Source organism: Ruditapes philippinarum, unplaced genomic scaffold, assembly GCF_026571515.1.
Source record: "Ruditapes philippinarum isolate M1 unplaced genomic scaffold, ASM2657151v2 ctg2775_1_1_1_1, whole genome shotgun sequence".
In the NCBI taxonomy this organism is placed as follows: Eukaryota; Metazoa; Mollusca; class Bivalvia; order Venerida; family Veneridae; genus Ruditapes; species Ruditapes philippinarum.
Genome location: NW_026857983.1, coordinates 63,376 through 79,728, shown reverse-complemented (window position 1 = coordinate 79,728; position 16,353 = coordinate 63,376). Strand labels below are relative to the sequence as shown.

Genomic DNA, 16,353 nt, shown 5'->3' with positions numbered 1-16,353 from the left:
CCATGTAATTTACTTTTATCAAATACGAGATCACGTATGACACTGATCTTTGCAGGTGAGCAGAGATCACAATTTATATCAGAGTAGCAATGGGTGTTCTTAAATTTGATCATCCTTAATTTCTGATCATCATATAAAACCTAAGGGTGTGTTAATATGTCATTTGCTAATTATGATATATTCAAATGTTCATCATTTCTACAAACATTCAGAAACATTCCAGAATATTGTTGTTTAAAACACTTCTATTTACAAAAGTAGGTAGTGCCTATATACGAGATCATGTGTGATAATCATTTCATTATCAATGCTACGTTAACATTTATCGTTGAAGTGAAATTTTCTAGTGTAATTGAGTCTAACATTTAAGTCTAACCTTTCCTTTCGCGATTTGAACGCATACAAAATGTATATTGCTAGTTTTTTTTCACCCTACTTATTACGTAATTTAAGAAAATTAAGCCATTGGTAACACAAATCACTGACACGTTTCAATCTGTAAATAAGTTCATGTGTTCCAGACCGCATATGTATATTCTTAAATCCAGTTTTCAGCGATTACAAAACCAACAACATAAAATATATACAAACGATTGACATATGATACACGATTTTGACATATCTGTATCTAAATATTATTTAACAGACATTATAAAGTTAAAGTTAAATAGTTTCATATACATGTATCAGCTTATATATGATTACACATGTATTAACATTATATCAGAGGTTATCGTAGAGCAATACGTATTTAAGTATTACAACGAAAAACATATTTATATAGATATTTGATATGAGCTATCACACTTATAATGCAATGTAGTTTTTTAAGGTTAAAATGCATCAGTTTTCAATCTTGTATTACACATTTGACCAAAACGAAATATAAGCTATGTAGATTAGGCAATACTGTTTAAATATTTTCTGGCATTGAAGTATTTGTGTTTATTTAGATAAAACGTTTAGTTATCACAAAGTAAACAATCGTATATAAATTTACAAGCACTTTGTGAGGTCTCTTTGGAGAAATTCATCTATGCCATATAATTATATAAAAACATGAGTATCTAAGAGAGTTCTTAACAAGGTCTCGATGAGTTCATGACTACATTGTCTTTCAACACTTTTAAGAAAAGTTTGTTCAAGGCTTTTTAAGTGAAGTAAAATTTTACATTTCTTGGAGATTTAAGTCACTTACCACTTTTTATGCATGTTTAACACTTTGCTTTGTTTATACTGCAATGTTAGCAGTACATAATGCATGTTTTATTGAATTTAGAGAGTCGGAATATCTCCATAATATTGATGGGCTTATATCGGTATGTAAATCTTTGAAGCACATAAAAACATAGGCCCAGTTGTTCAAAACTTTTGTTAACTTTAACAACAAATTAACTTAACTGTTGTTAAATTTTAACATTCTTGTTAACTAACGTAATGTTAACATTTTGGTTGTTCAGAGCTTTGTTAAAATGTTCGTTAGTTAACGAAAAGTTAATTTGATTAACTTTTCGTTAACTATTTAACAACAAAAAAACAATCCCATAATGCAGTGTCCTACATCCTGTACAGTAATCCAAGATGGCCGAAATTCAAGAGGTAAAATCACAAACTCTGAGTGAAAACCAAATAATAAAGCGTGCCAGGAGCACTAACTTTTCATGCAATAAAATATCTGTCCTTGTGGCAGCATATAGTAATAATAAAGGCCTGCTTGAAGGCACCAACATTCCAAACAATGTAAAGAACAGGATCTGGGAGGAAATTGCTCTCAGAGTTTCAGAGATTGGCACTGCCTTAAGAACCACCAAAGAGGTAAAAACAAAATGGTTCAACCTCTCTCGTATTTCTAAGCAGACACACAATGACTTCAAGCAGTCTTTTAACAAAACTGGAGGTGGACCACCACTTAATTCGCCCAAGGGCTTCATCAAAGATATAATTGACCTCAACACTGATTCGGAGAATTTTTGTGGGATAGATGGTGGTTTTGAGACCGAAATTTGTTTTGATTACAGTAAGTTTATGTTTTATTCTATAATGGTTTTATTGTGTACCAAAATAAACATAAATAGCTAATAATTACAAAACGTAAATAAACAAGTTTGAAGTTAGGAAACACCCTTCGTCGTCTGCAATATTTTGTTACTAAATATAGTATACAGCTATTTAAAGAGTGACCTTGACTTGCTTTTGCCTCGTTCTGAAGCCTCACTCAGCTGTTTACTCTTAAAATCTACAATTTTTCGAAAATAACGGCAATAATTGTTGTTTTCATAATATTCAGCCAACCTTAACCAAGCTAATACATTCAAAGAATGACAGAAAGGAATTATAAAGGGAGGCTTACAGGTTAAAATTTTCGTTGTTTGAAGCTTCGCATGTGTTGTATCTGCTTGATTGAGAGTACGTATAAGAATAAGTTCCATAGTTATTGGTAGGACTACACTATTGATTTTCCCTTAATCATCGACATAATACTTTTATCAAAACGTTTAAAAATTATTATAAGTATATTTTATGATAAATTGGCCAGAAGCATCGCTTAATAAGTAAATAACTTTCTATAACAATGATAGGCCTCACAAGAATTTTCTACACATTTTCCTACAAAATGTTATTGTATTAAATTCTACTGTATTATCAAAAATAAAAAGTTACAAGAGGCCTTAGCCAGGGTTATAGTAAAAACTAACACAAAGTGGCAGATACTAAATTTCAAAAAATATATAAATTATTATAATATTAAACTTATTACTATCATTTATTAACCTAGGTAAAGTAAAAATAAATGTATTGAACCACATATTGTGCACAAATAAAGATGTCCTCAAATGGAAATGATCAAACTATTATTTTTATAATTACAATCACTGATAATACAGTTACCAGCAATGAAGGGTGTCAGATAGACAGTGTAAATATGGAGGCTGGTACGTAGACAAAATATTAATTAATATATGTAGAGTATGGTTTGGATAGAATACATGACCAACTCTGACTGGGTGTTCAATTTCTATGTATTTTAATGATGTGAAAATGAAACCTATAAAAATAAATAAACAATTATTAATACATGAAATACAAAACACAAATTAAGATACAAATTCAATATCAATATCATTTCAACATTTCATATTTCAAACAATTCCAACTATTTAATTCATACATTTCAACACATTTCTTTTAAGTTATCTAAAGTAAAACATATCTTACCAGGTGCAACTGTCTGACCTCTTTTATATAGACCCTTACATTTAAGACCGTATTCAAGTTGTCGCCCTTGGATGACGTCATTTGGGGAGGGGATACGGTGGACAATGCCGATACGATTAAGTACAATAATAGAGGGATATAAAGATCTCAATCCTTTCTCTCTTAAGATTGGCAGATTGAAATTGCCAAAATTTTGTGTAATTGAATAAGATATTACAAAAAAGGATGGTGAAATGAAAAAATATGTTTACTATATAATATGGTTATCGATTTGTTTTAATAGTAGACCATATTCCTGGGTAACTGATCATGATTACCATTTTCGTGAGATTCTTAATAATGAAAATTTTACCAGGCAGTTAAATCGTACAAACTTGCATATACCAGAGATATAGATAATGTATCTATGTCTCTGCTAATATATACAATACCCAAAAGATATTTTGAGTTTTAAAAATGTAAGGATTCTGTAGTTTCGAAAAACGGCTGCGTAATAATTAATTGCAAGATACTGGTTTATTAAAAATCATTTAAATCTAAGCATTACTAAGACAAAGAAAACAATATAAATCTATGTAATTTCAAAAAAAAAAATGTAAAGGCATAAAAAGTAAAAATTGTTTTGAATGTACATGACTGTATACTATTTGTGTTGGCAAAAAATGCACTCTCAAAAAAATCGTTCATCACACCAATATATTTAAGCTGGTAATTTAATATTTTCAACTTGATACTTTTTAATTCATACTCTGCTTATCAAATATTCAAAAAATCACAAAAAAACAACAACAAAAAACAAGTTGTGAAACACGTTCACAGAAATTCGTTATTAACTGAATTATGATTTTACGTATTTTTGACTGTGCCAGTTGGTAGGACTCTGGTTCGAGTATCAAATCAGTAGGGCATGACCAATAAAGTCCCTAGGATGATCCATAACAAAATTCGGACCATAAATATTTTGACAACTAACAAAAGTGACGTAATCTGATGTAATGTTATAACTCTAAAAAATGCACCCTGGTGATTTATGATATCACAGCCAAGTGCCGCTTGTATATACAACATATATGTACCCTGTTAATTAATATGTTACGGCCCAGTGGCGCTTATATATACACATCTATTTATCTATGAAATAAGTTACTGGGAAAAGGTCTTTAAAGAATAGATTTTTAATATCAAAATTATCTTATTATCGTCTGTTGCGAATCTAAAATTATAAAAGTCAATGCCATATGGTTTTCGTTCTTTCCGGAATATTTATAAAATTATATCCTTCACTGGTTCTTTGAAATATTTTTTATACGGCATAATGAAAAAGAATCAGTAAGTATTGACATAATGCATTCTGTTATTGTTCTATTAAAGCTTTAAAAATAATCATTAAAAGACATTGGCAATCTTATTTTCAGGTTTGTCACAAATACGCCGGAATTTTCTGAATGACAGAAAATAACACAGGAAACTAGAAAATGGCCATTTAAATATATAATAATAGGCAATTTCAGTGTGTATGGGTGTTTATAAAATATTAAAATTTGATTTAGTTACTAGCGTTTTATCCTGGCATTTGAGAAAATCTAGATCTAATAAATATATTCGCTTTGGAATTTCGCTGATTCACTCCGTAGCGACACGGATTTATAAATCCGTGGTAGCGAGAATTAATCTCAATCTTTGCTTTTGTATTTTATTCTATTGTCTTGATATTGAATTTATGTATGCATGCATAAATTTTTACATGTTATAATCATAATTAAACGATAAGTATTTACGCATTAAACTTTTCAATAAGCTAACTTTCTATGCGGTATGCATAGTTTTATCCCCCATTTACGTCACATCCGGTAAGGGAAGTAACTCTTCCCTGACTGTTATCGCTTAAATGAAAGGGTCTATAAAATAATAGAAAATCTATTCTATAAAGAACAAACATAAAGTTGAATTAGATAAATACAGCATTCAAAATGTTCTATGAAGAACTACTGAAGTCAACTTTATAATGCAAAGTTTGAAAATGATTTCTGCCTTAGAAAAGAAATGTAAATTGCCCATGTATAAAATGATATGAAATCACTCACATCCAATCACATTCTCACTTAACAAATACACAAGATATTTATTGGACATCACTTAACAACACAGGACATAACAAGGACATACCAAGAGACAGTTCACTGAGCATAGTAACTCACAACAAGAACAAGACATAACCCATAATCCTATAATGATGAATGAAAATGATGTCATGTGATTACGCCTAAATGAATGAGAATGTACAGTTAGTTATTCACAACAGTGATAACAACTGTGTGTTAATATAGGATGAGTATACAGATAGGCAGCAATTTGACATTATCTACATATATATTTAGCATAATCTTTAACACATGTGCACATGATACTTAAACTCATTATCTGACACATACATACTGCTAATTATGTGCACACACAAAAATTTCAGATACTAATTAAAATGTATATTACATTTGTATATAAATTTGTCTTCATATACTATCATACTATCTAATTATTGTAAAAGTTTAGACTTAATGTTGAAAATTGTATAATTCACTTGTTTAGACCTGAAATATTGAATCTAGTTCCTTAAATGAAAAAAGGGAACTTAAGAAGTCAGACAGTAAAAGAACTTGTTCACATTCATAACATGTATTTTAAGCCAACTTAATCTTTCTAGCAATTATGCATGAATTTGAAATAGTGTTGCCTATCACTATAATTATGAAGAAGCCAGAAGTCATCTTAGACATGTATGTACCCTTTACATGATGTAAGGGAGACAACTCATAAGCCCATATTTATTATTATTATTATTATTATTATTATTATAAACATATCAATGTCATCACAGGTAACACATCAACAGTATCAACAGTATCTGATGAAGTTGAAGTCATTCATACAGAAAATGTGAATGTTGAAATAGTGCAAGAGGTATGTGATAATGGACCATTTATAAAACTCAATATTTCCCTTTAAGAAATAGAATTTAACTTTCTTTTTCAAATTCATGAAAAATCAATATATCTTTAAGATTATACCAGCACGCTGGCCTACTTCAACAGCTGTTGCTTTATGATTGTGTAATAATTAACATTACTAACATAAGCTTAAATAACAATGTATTTTCTTTCTAGAATTCGTGATTTTATTAAAAATTTAGGTTTTTATCTCTCTTTTTGCATTCCTTTTCACTGCTGCAAATAAAGAAAAACAGGACTTGGAATAAACTAAATATTTCAGACTAAAACTGATAGCTCAGACATGACCAGCCAAAATAAGAGACAGCAGACATGTTATGAAAACCAGAAGCAGAAAAAGTAACTATAATAGTTTTACACTCTTGTATTATATCCATGATAATTGCCTAATATCTTCAAAGTTGTTTTGCCTACAAATGCATCAATATCTCTGTAGAGTGAATGTAGACTTGATACTTAAAGCTATTTCTAGAGCAGCATCTCTTTTTTTCTGATTACCTATAATTGAATTTGTAAACAATATCTGAGCTCTCATAAGATCTTCCTTTGCAATATGTTTCAAAGAATTATTATAGTAAAGGATTTTTTACTTTTCTAAATCAAAGTTTATGACTGTTTTTAAATATTTGTTTTCTTATGTAACTAAAAATCAGTAGTATCAGAACATTTAGAATACAGTGTTAATGTAAAGAAAGTGAAATAGTTATTTCATACTTGTAATACAGCATATACATACGGAAGACAGGCAAAACCCCACACATCAAAACCCCACACCTAAAAATTTTATAGAGTGGACAAAACCCCACAACTTAATTTTATAGAGTGGACAAAACCCCACACCTTAATTTATAAAGTGGACATAACCACACACTTTTTATTACTATTATGTATGGTCCTTTGACTGACAATAAAATAAAGGACATTGTTGACACTTTGAATAATTAATGCTAATTAAGATTAATGAATATTAACCCTTTGATTTTTATATATAACAGTTTGTAATATTTGAATGCTTATCCTTTGAATTTTATTTAACAGTTTGTAATATTTGTATAGTATATGATACTCTATTATCATTTAATCATATTGTATATTGTAAACTGAAATTAAATATAACATACCATTAATTAACATGATCAAAACAGATATGTAAAATGATTAAAGTAACTCTATCAAACTTTAGTAAATCTTCTGTTTTATTCTTTTCTAACAAGATCAAAATCATATGAATTGTATGGTTTTATAACAAACAATTAGGTGTGGGGTATGTCCACGATATAAAATTGAAGGTGTGGGGTTCTATGAAATTCAGGTGTGGGGTCTTGTCCACTCTATAAAATTGTGAGGTGTGGGGTTTTGATGTGTGGGGTTTTGTTCTACATTCTATACATACATGTGTATAAAACATAAGAATACTGTTCTTGATATAACCAGGCGAAAGGTAACACAAGAAATGGTTTGGGAAGCCCAGCTTCAGTTCTTCAAAGAGCAGAGTGAGACTGAAGTGAGGAGAAGGCAGCTCATGGATGCCAAAGAAAGTTTTTACAAAGAAGCAACTGCTGCATTGAAGAAATCAAATGCTTGCTCAGATATTTTTCAGTTAATAAATGCAAGCAAAGAACCATGAAAGGTAAATATGTAATTTTTGCTGCAGACTTAAAGCAGTATGCCTTCAGGTTCCTGTTATTTTTCATGATTTTTTTGAAAATCTACATAAAAAATGTATTTTATCAAGTGAAGAAAAAAAGTAATTTACACATTGCAAATAGCAATATTTAATCCAAGTTATTACTAAATACAGGTCACAATAGCCCTTGCTAAGTAATAAATATGGTGATAATTTCTACAAAATCAGTTATTAATTGCATATGAAATGTATATCATTACTTGAATTGTGAGTGTTTTTACTTTTCTTAAATCTTTGTGATGATTTCCAATAATTCTTTGATTCACTAGGAGGCATGCAGCTTTAAAGTCCACAACAAAATTTAAATTTTCATTGATTCTATTTTTCTTCAAAAGAAATTTCTGGTTATATAATCTCTTATATGATTGCCTTCCTCTGGTCCATCATATTGGGCTGCTGGTTGGGGTGGTTCCACTGTGATATCATCTGTGAAACCAGGCTCCCCTAACATGATTGCTATGTTGTGTATAATGGATTATTTTTACAGGGAATACACACACATGCAGATAAATAGAAGCATTCAAGATAGTAAAGACAAGACATGTGTTATTAAACTTCATACCCACTGTCTCCAAGGAGTACTCCATCACCAAGTTGCCTGAAGTTTCTATCCAGGTGTTGGCACAGTGAAGATGACTGAAATACAAAGCTGTCATGGGCTGATCCTGGTCATTTAGCATTTACACTTATGAATTTACCTAAAAAAATAAATTGAAATTCTTTAATGGATTATTATTCAGATAGAACAAATTGCATGAGTTTAAGTTCTCTACTTTAATAATGAAATTATTCAACCCTCTGGCAAGTATGAAAGAGTGTATGTTTGTTTGTTCTTCATGATTATGCTATGTTTCACACATGAGTAAGAAAATATTTTCTGACTACTGTGTGTGATACATTAGCACAGTCTTACAAAAGAAACAACTTCTTTATAGTTTATGCATAATTAGAAAAAAATACCCCTGTCTCAACTTTTGTAATGAAGTTCTGGAAACAAATGCATGTAAAAATTGATAACCCATATGCCGAAGTTAAAAGATTAGTGAAGTCTATAGTCACATATCAAGTTTTTTCCTTTAAGTGATGCATTTATTTTCATCAATTGGTATATATTACAAGAGTGGCAATAGCCACAAGTGAAATGTGATAATTTTCTTTCCACAGGATGAAAATAAGTCCTGTTTTTATAGAACTTGAATTTTCTTCTTGTTATATAGTAGAATAATACAATTTTTTCTCTTTTTTCTTTTCTTATTACAAGTCACTCAATCAATTTTATATTCTGTCATTTACTTTTGTTTGCCCATATTTGGGTGTCTAAAGGAAGTTACTTGAAACAATTGTGCAAGTATTTTTGAGTCTAAGACTTGGTAATAAAGAACAACACACTGCTTTCTCGTTTCAATTAATTATTATGTTTTTAATGTCTTATGTTATTCTTTTTGTATTTCAGGCCAATGCTTTAAAATTTTTAATTTATCTCAGCTACTTCAAAACGTATTTAAGTATTTTCATATCAGCTCAAGAACAGTGAAAGTTTAGATTTATTCTAATTTTAATATGTATGAGTAACAAGTTGAAACTATTTTCAACTCATTTCTGCTAGTAATGTGTTTTTATGTAAGAGTGATAACCGTCTTGTCAACAAATTTTGCTCTTTAGCATAATTAGCCATGTGCTTTTTCACATTTGATAAGTTAGGTATAGTTCACATATTTTTGTTTATCTTATTCTAAAAGGGCACTTAATTATTGATTCATAACAAAAATAAAATAAAAAAGACTTGTTGAAACATGACTGTAAGTCTATTTATTAAATAACATACACATAAAAAGTACATTTATAAAATATCATACATTGGTCCAATCTAATTTGAACAGAGTATGATATATTTGGTTACAAATGATATGTTTTGCTCTTGTTACATGATCCATGTTGTTATGGCAGCAATTTTTATGCACTTGATCCTGCATGTTTGTTTTTGTTTTTTCCAGTGATCTCTTTGTTTATCAGGATTATTTGAAATGATGTTATTAAAACTGTTGAAAATTGAATTTGTTAATAATTTCTGAAATTCTTGACACAAATAATAATGTACCTAACCATTGCCATAATTGCATGTGCTATTTCTTTTAGAATAAAAGTGGAGACAGGAAGTTAAAAACCTTTTTAGTATCAAAGTATGTGATGTATCATATTAAAAAATTGGAAAGGGCAATAATTATCAATTGTTACCCTTGCTAAGTATCAAAACAGTTGAGTTCAAACTAAATTCCCACCCTTGTGCAATTGTAGTGCACTAGACCTGAACTAAAAGTGCACACCATATGCACTTCTAGTGTACTAAGCCAAATGACCGGACATGGGAACATGTTCTTGATATAATGGAACATTGAATATATACTAAAACTTACACAGACTTGAGGATCTGCATAAATTTACATAATAATCTTAATCTCACGCATGTAATCTTGTTGGCATCTTATTATATTGGGATTGAATTTCTTGGATATACCCTTACAAAGATGCAATGACATTAATAAAGTTGTATTTTATGTGATTTATGACTTGCACAAAAATCCTTGATATAAGTTTCAAAAGGGTGATATACAAGTACCTAATCAGATAAATTAACACTGACCAGCCAATAAACAACTTGATAAGATTAGTTTCTACCCAAGCATTGTCATAATAATATTTGAACATAAGAATCAACATTTAAGAGCAATAGGAAGACTTTATATCAATAATTTCAGTGTGCTCCTACAGTAGCCATGTCAAACTTTGAATGGTTATATCTGACCTTTACATACATTTACTAGTAGTATGAAACATGAGAACCCCTGGAAGGGCCTCTATATTTTCTATGATATAAGCAATACAAAGGGAAGCAACTATCAAAACACAATACTAGACGACAAAATGAACAAAATAACAGAATGCTTAAAATAAATGCATAATAAAAGGAGGAATATTTAAATTACCTGAATGATCAACTACTCCCATCACGTTTATCGACGGAAATCGCTTTCTATTGATGTAGGCTCTCTGTCTTTCTCCACCAGGCTTGATTATCTGGACATGTGTCCCATCGATACATCCAATGACATTGGGAAATCCGGATACTCGATAAAAAGAACTTTTATTCTGTGAGGTATCACTTGGCCATTTTATGTACTGGTCTTTAATGTCGCAGAGTGCATTTGTCACCGAGGCAATGATTCGGGACACTGTAGATTTATCTCTTCCAAGAGTATCCCCAACAGTTTGCATAAAAGAACCGGTAGCATAATACCTTAAAGCTATAAGAACTTTCTCTTTGACACTTAGAGCATGCGAGCGTTCAGTTTCAGATTGTAATTTGTCATGCAAAATATCACATAGGGAATCAATTCCATCTGGAGAAAATCTGTACCTTTCCCGGCATTCACGAGGTGTCAAATTATCATTAAGGTATCTTGTGTTTTCTCTATATTCCTTTTTGCGTTTGGTAGTTGTCACAGAAACAAACAAAGCAGCCATTTTGATTTTTATTGTTAACCACTAACAAAAAAAAAATAATTCACCTCTTCAGGTGAATTAATTTTATTGTTAAATCCTTGTTAAAGCCGATGTTTTAACAAAAAGATAACGCTATTTTTTTCTGAACAACTGCTTTTTTAACAAAGATATTTAACAAAAAAATTAACAAGACTTTGTTAATTTAACATGCTGAATGCCCAGGAAGTATACCGTATAACGTTATATCTGCTTAATAGCTTACACATTAATTGCCTAATGTTATACCGGTATGTTCTAAATTACAGTGGTATACTAAAATATAGAGCATTACAAAGACGTATTTAGAAGACAACAACGTTCATTTGATGAGCGTTTCAGCTCAATCTTTCTGGGAATCAAGGTCGTCAACCAGTTTAAAAGGGAAAGAACAACAAGACACAACAACAGGTATAAAACGAGAGTATTCTATAACATGACAGGTGAAAATCTGTAAACAATTAAAATTCAAAATACTTAAGCATCTTGAAAACTTATTTTATTGGAAATAGTCACCATTCATTGAAAAAAGAGCATTGATTCTTTTATTTGCATGCATATTCAGGTATAGATAAAAAGGAAATATATGAAACATTAAATTTGTAAGACTTTTATGGTTTGTAAATTTTTTGGTTAAGTATATTTAGGAATGCCACATTTTTATATAAATGGAAAAGAAATGAATAATTTCACTGAAATATAAATTATTATATTATAGATAAATATAAAAGTTGCTGGAAAGGCATCTTTTATGGAATGGATTCGAAATAAGCCTCTTAGCACAAGCAGTTTTTTAGGCACTGACTATGCTATAGGAACGGTCGACTTGTTCTACCAGTTGATGGAGCATACTTCCTATAGTCGTGAATTGATTTCTTTGAACCTTGTGATCATTCAACTGGAAAACCAAACTTTGAAGACTGGAGGAAACCTATAAAGGATGTTTTTTTCAAATTCAATATAAATACAACAAAATTTGAAAAGACTTCAAACATTCAACCTCATTATATTTCAAGAAACAAATTTTATAATTCATATAGAACCTATGTATGGTGGTGAAATTTCAGTTAAAGTTAGTAATATAAGATACCTGAGGCATACTTATGATTATTCTTTTGGACATTACCTAATATGAATTCAGAGAACCATGCCGCAAATTGTACTTAAAATTGTGCATTGATCAATAACACAATTACTCGAACAATATGTGTATTTCTTTAAATTTCAGTTAGTGTAAATGAGAGGTAAATTTGTAGTTTTGATCGTAGGCATGCTAACGGTAAAAATATTATATAAAATTCATCTGCAAATAATTTCACATGTTTTTGTGTATAAAACAAAAACAAAATTGTCTAACAAAATTGAAGAACAACCTTAATCTTGTAAATCAGCAAAGTGTTAGTGTGTGTTTGAGACTTGCGATATTTCTCTCCGTGCTAATCATACTGGTGGGGATATGGAGCTGAACTATTGGCCGGCTTAACAACAGAAACAATGGATATTATCCTTTGCCAAAGACTCCGCCGCATAAACGCCGCCACAACTCTGTCTCAACGTCCAACACGAGCCCGTGCTAACAAGGCAAATGACTCTGACGTATGGCTTTTCTACGAGAAATGAAATCTAAAACGAAAACTGATTTATCGAGTATTAACAGCAAAATTGACGATTTTAATAATATGGTTAACGTCTTTAAAGTAAATGAAAAGTTACGCCAAGAATGTGAATGTATGAAGAATGAGGGTCATTTAAGTAGAAATATTTTACGATGTCTTGGTATTGTCAGTCGCAGTATTCAGTGCGTGAAGATAACACTTAGCGTGTACAACTGCACAGGCGAGAACTGAACCAAAACGTAAGTTGAGGCCACAAACTAGGGTATATATGCATCACTTCGCTCCGATCAGCTCATTGTTGACGGTGACATGTACAAATACAACGACACAGACAATGCGGTCGAACGAATTAGTAATTGGAGATTACGTAGTCGTGTTGGCGCGAGCAATGGATCGCAGCCATTGGGCGCTAGTCGCGGGAATGATGACGTAGATACTCGTGGCTATCGGGTTCAGAATTACTACAACATTACTAATTCATTTTTGCGTGGGCGTGTGAATAACAGACGATTAGCTAGCGAGACATATACCCAACCAATTGACAGTAAATATCATGAAATGATCAACAGTGACCTTGACCTCTAGGGAATCGACCAAGAACTAATAAACAATAAAACCCATTTAAACATACTCACACTGAATGTCTGCGGTCGTTATAGTATTATTGACAATTTTGAAGTTTTCAAGTATTTATGACATTTCAGTCCTTTGTGAAACATGGAGTAATTTAAAGGGTAAATTTGATAATTTTCTTAATTGTTATGTACATTTTGACTTTGTTCGCCGTATGAATTTTTACTCCATAAGGAATAGCAGAGATGTTAGCCTTCTTATTAGAAGTAATTTGGCAAAATTGAATATTACTCGCCGCTTATATCATGAATTTTTGTTGTATTGTATTTTGAGCAATCTACGGTGTTTACATTTGAAGATTTTATTATGTATTTAACATATATGTCACCAGTAGGATCATGTTATTATGATGATAAAGAACAGATAAATGGCATTTTTTCTATACATTCCAACATGTATATGTACTGATTACCCAAATAAGTCTTTATCTATTGCTGGAGATTTGAATAGTAGATGCAAGGTCTTTCTAGCTTAGATTTGAATAGTAGATCCAAGGTCTTTCTAGCTTATATAAAATAGTTCTAGCTTATATATACCTGGTGATAATTTTTTTCATATTTTGTGGTAAGGTTGATTATGATGGTAGTCATTTTAACACTCTATGTCACAGTGAAGATAGTATTCGAGGAAACTATCATGACAAGTTCTTAGATGATCTGTGTTGTTTATTTGATATTCACATATTGAATGAAAGGTTTGCGGGTGAAAGTAATTGTAATTTTCCTGCTTTTCTTATGACGTTGATAGTTTGGTTGACTACATGATAGCCTCCTCGAATTTATTTCCTTACATTAGAAATTTCTGTGTCTTAGATAGAGATGATTCGGATCATTTCTCACTGTCATGTGAATTAACATTGATCAAAAGCCTGTGCAAAATATGAAAAGTAATGTTGTTGAAACTCTTACACACATTAAAAGGTATAAATGGAATCAGTCTCGCCTGTTAAGTTTTATTGATAATTTTGAAAGTACGTTGCAAAATATGTCTCGTTCTTTGTGTGATTCGGTTTGTGATTAAGTTAACACAGGTGTTGAGGCAATTACGTCGTTATACTACGAAGCTGCTCAGTGTATGCTAGTCAAAAATACGTCGGACGTTTGTCTTCACAGCCTGCGTGGTAGAATTCTACTTGTGACAATCTTAAACATATCAACTATCGGACGCTAAGAAATTTTAGAGAATCTTATTCCCTGTTGGATATTTAAAGATTAACGGAATGACTTTAAAGGTACTCCACTGAGGTATGGTCGAATGTCACAAAAAAAGTAAAATTTCACGAACCGAAAATTTTTTGTTACCTGCGTGTTAGGGACATTTATACAGAATCAGTTATACATTGATATGTCTTCTTTGGCTTGTCAATTCTTTTGAAACATATGTTATCTCCAATTTCGTGGGAAAAGCGTTTAAACGCCTTTCAGTTTGCAAATCTGAATGTAAACAGCGGTCACGTGATGAGTTTCGGGAGGACTAAAAAGCGAAACGGAGAATTTTTTGTGTATCGGCAGCAACGAAAATGCGAAAGTGACACATACCAACAATGCATAAATTTAAGAGCAAATTATGGGTTTGTTTGTTAAATTTCTTGTTGTGCACATATGTTCTTGTTAATAAAATCATTCAAAAGCAATTTCAATATATTTAAAGCATTATATTCTTGTAATCATGATTTTTTACTCCGTTAGGCCGCTATTCCATTTGTACGTGGTCCGTTCTCCGTGTCCGTGATACGCTTCCGGGCATGTACGTGAACATTATTCCATATGTGCGTAAATGTATCCGTTAGAGGCTCCGTATATACACGTGGTTTTATCTTTCCTAACTGAATGGTTGCGATGTCGCTTTCAAGCATGTGGAATTAAATTTCTGGATCGCAATCCAGGCTGGTCTAATTTCACTGAGACAAAGAAAAAAAGTAAAAAGAAGGCATAGGTGGTGGGTGCGCCCAATTTATGAACAAAGGAATCAACATGGCGTCTACTACCATCTGATCAAAGAGCTTGAATTATCAGAAGAAGAATTCAAGCTGTACTTCCGTCTTAACAAGAATCAGTTTGGATTTGACTCTCTCACATGGAGGAGTTCCTGGCGAGGCAAGGCAATGCAGAACTAGGGAGCCAATTTGTGCCAAACAACGTCGGGCTATCTTTTTTGGGGGTAAAATTATCGTATGATAATGTTTTAAATCAAAAATTTTACTCTTTACATGTGTGTACAATTTACAAATAACTGAATTTACTTTTCATGTAAAGCATCTGGAAAATTTTGATCTTTAATCTTTTGAACTTGAATCGCATTTTTCAGTAAATTTTTTATAAAATCTGAAAAAAAAACACATACAAAAGTAAATGATTTATTTGCAAAGAACATTCGTCAGCCAATGTTATGTAAACAAAATCAATTGTAAATCAATAACCATAATCTCATAGTAATTTCTATAGACATTGATTTTCATAAATTGTTGAACTTCCACAAATATAATCAAGAAAAGGCAACTAACTACCAGTTAAGTAAATAATATTAAAATATTTTCAACTAAATATAAACAAAAGTACAAAGCGAATAAAGATTCTGTAGTGTTTACACCCCGGTGCAAAAAAAAATCAGTAAAACCATAAATTAGTTACCATGTTTGTAATGCATGGGAATTAAGACA

At 31.0% G+C, this 16,353-nt stretch overlaps 2 protein-coding genes across 2 annotated transcripts; one reads left to right on the top strand and one right to left on the bottom strand.

Annotated features, from left to right (window-relative positions):
* Window positions 1–1,581: 1,581 nt before the first annotated feature.
* On the top strand, window positions 1,582–9,889 carry LOC132751661 (uncharacterized). Its single transcript, XM_060741875.1, has 5 exons — window positions 1,582–2,017; window positions 6,092–6,174; window positions 6,484–6,560; window positions 7,656–7,851; window positions 8,396–9,889. Exons 1-4 carry the CDS (start codon window positions 1,582–1,584, stop codon window positions 7,846–7,848), a joined length of 789 nt encoding a protein of 262 aa, XP_060597858.1. The 3' UTR covers window positions 7,849–7,851; window positions 8,396–9,889.
* On the bottom strand, window positions 8,478–11,457 carry LOC132751653 (putative nuclease HARBI1). Its single transcript, XM_060741861.1, has 2 exons — window positions 10,893–11,457; window positions 8,478–8,606 (listed from the first exon to the last, which is right to left on the bottom strand). Exons 1-2 carry the CDS (start codon window positions 11,428–11,430, stop codon window positions 8,578–8,580), a joined length of 567 nt encoding a protein of 188 aa, XP_060597844.1. The 5' UTR covers window positions 11,431–11,457; the 3' UTR covers window positions 8,478–8,577.
* Window positions 11,458–16,353: the final 4,896 nt, after the last annotated feature.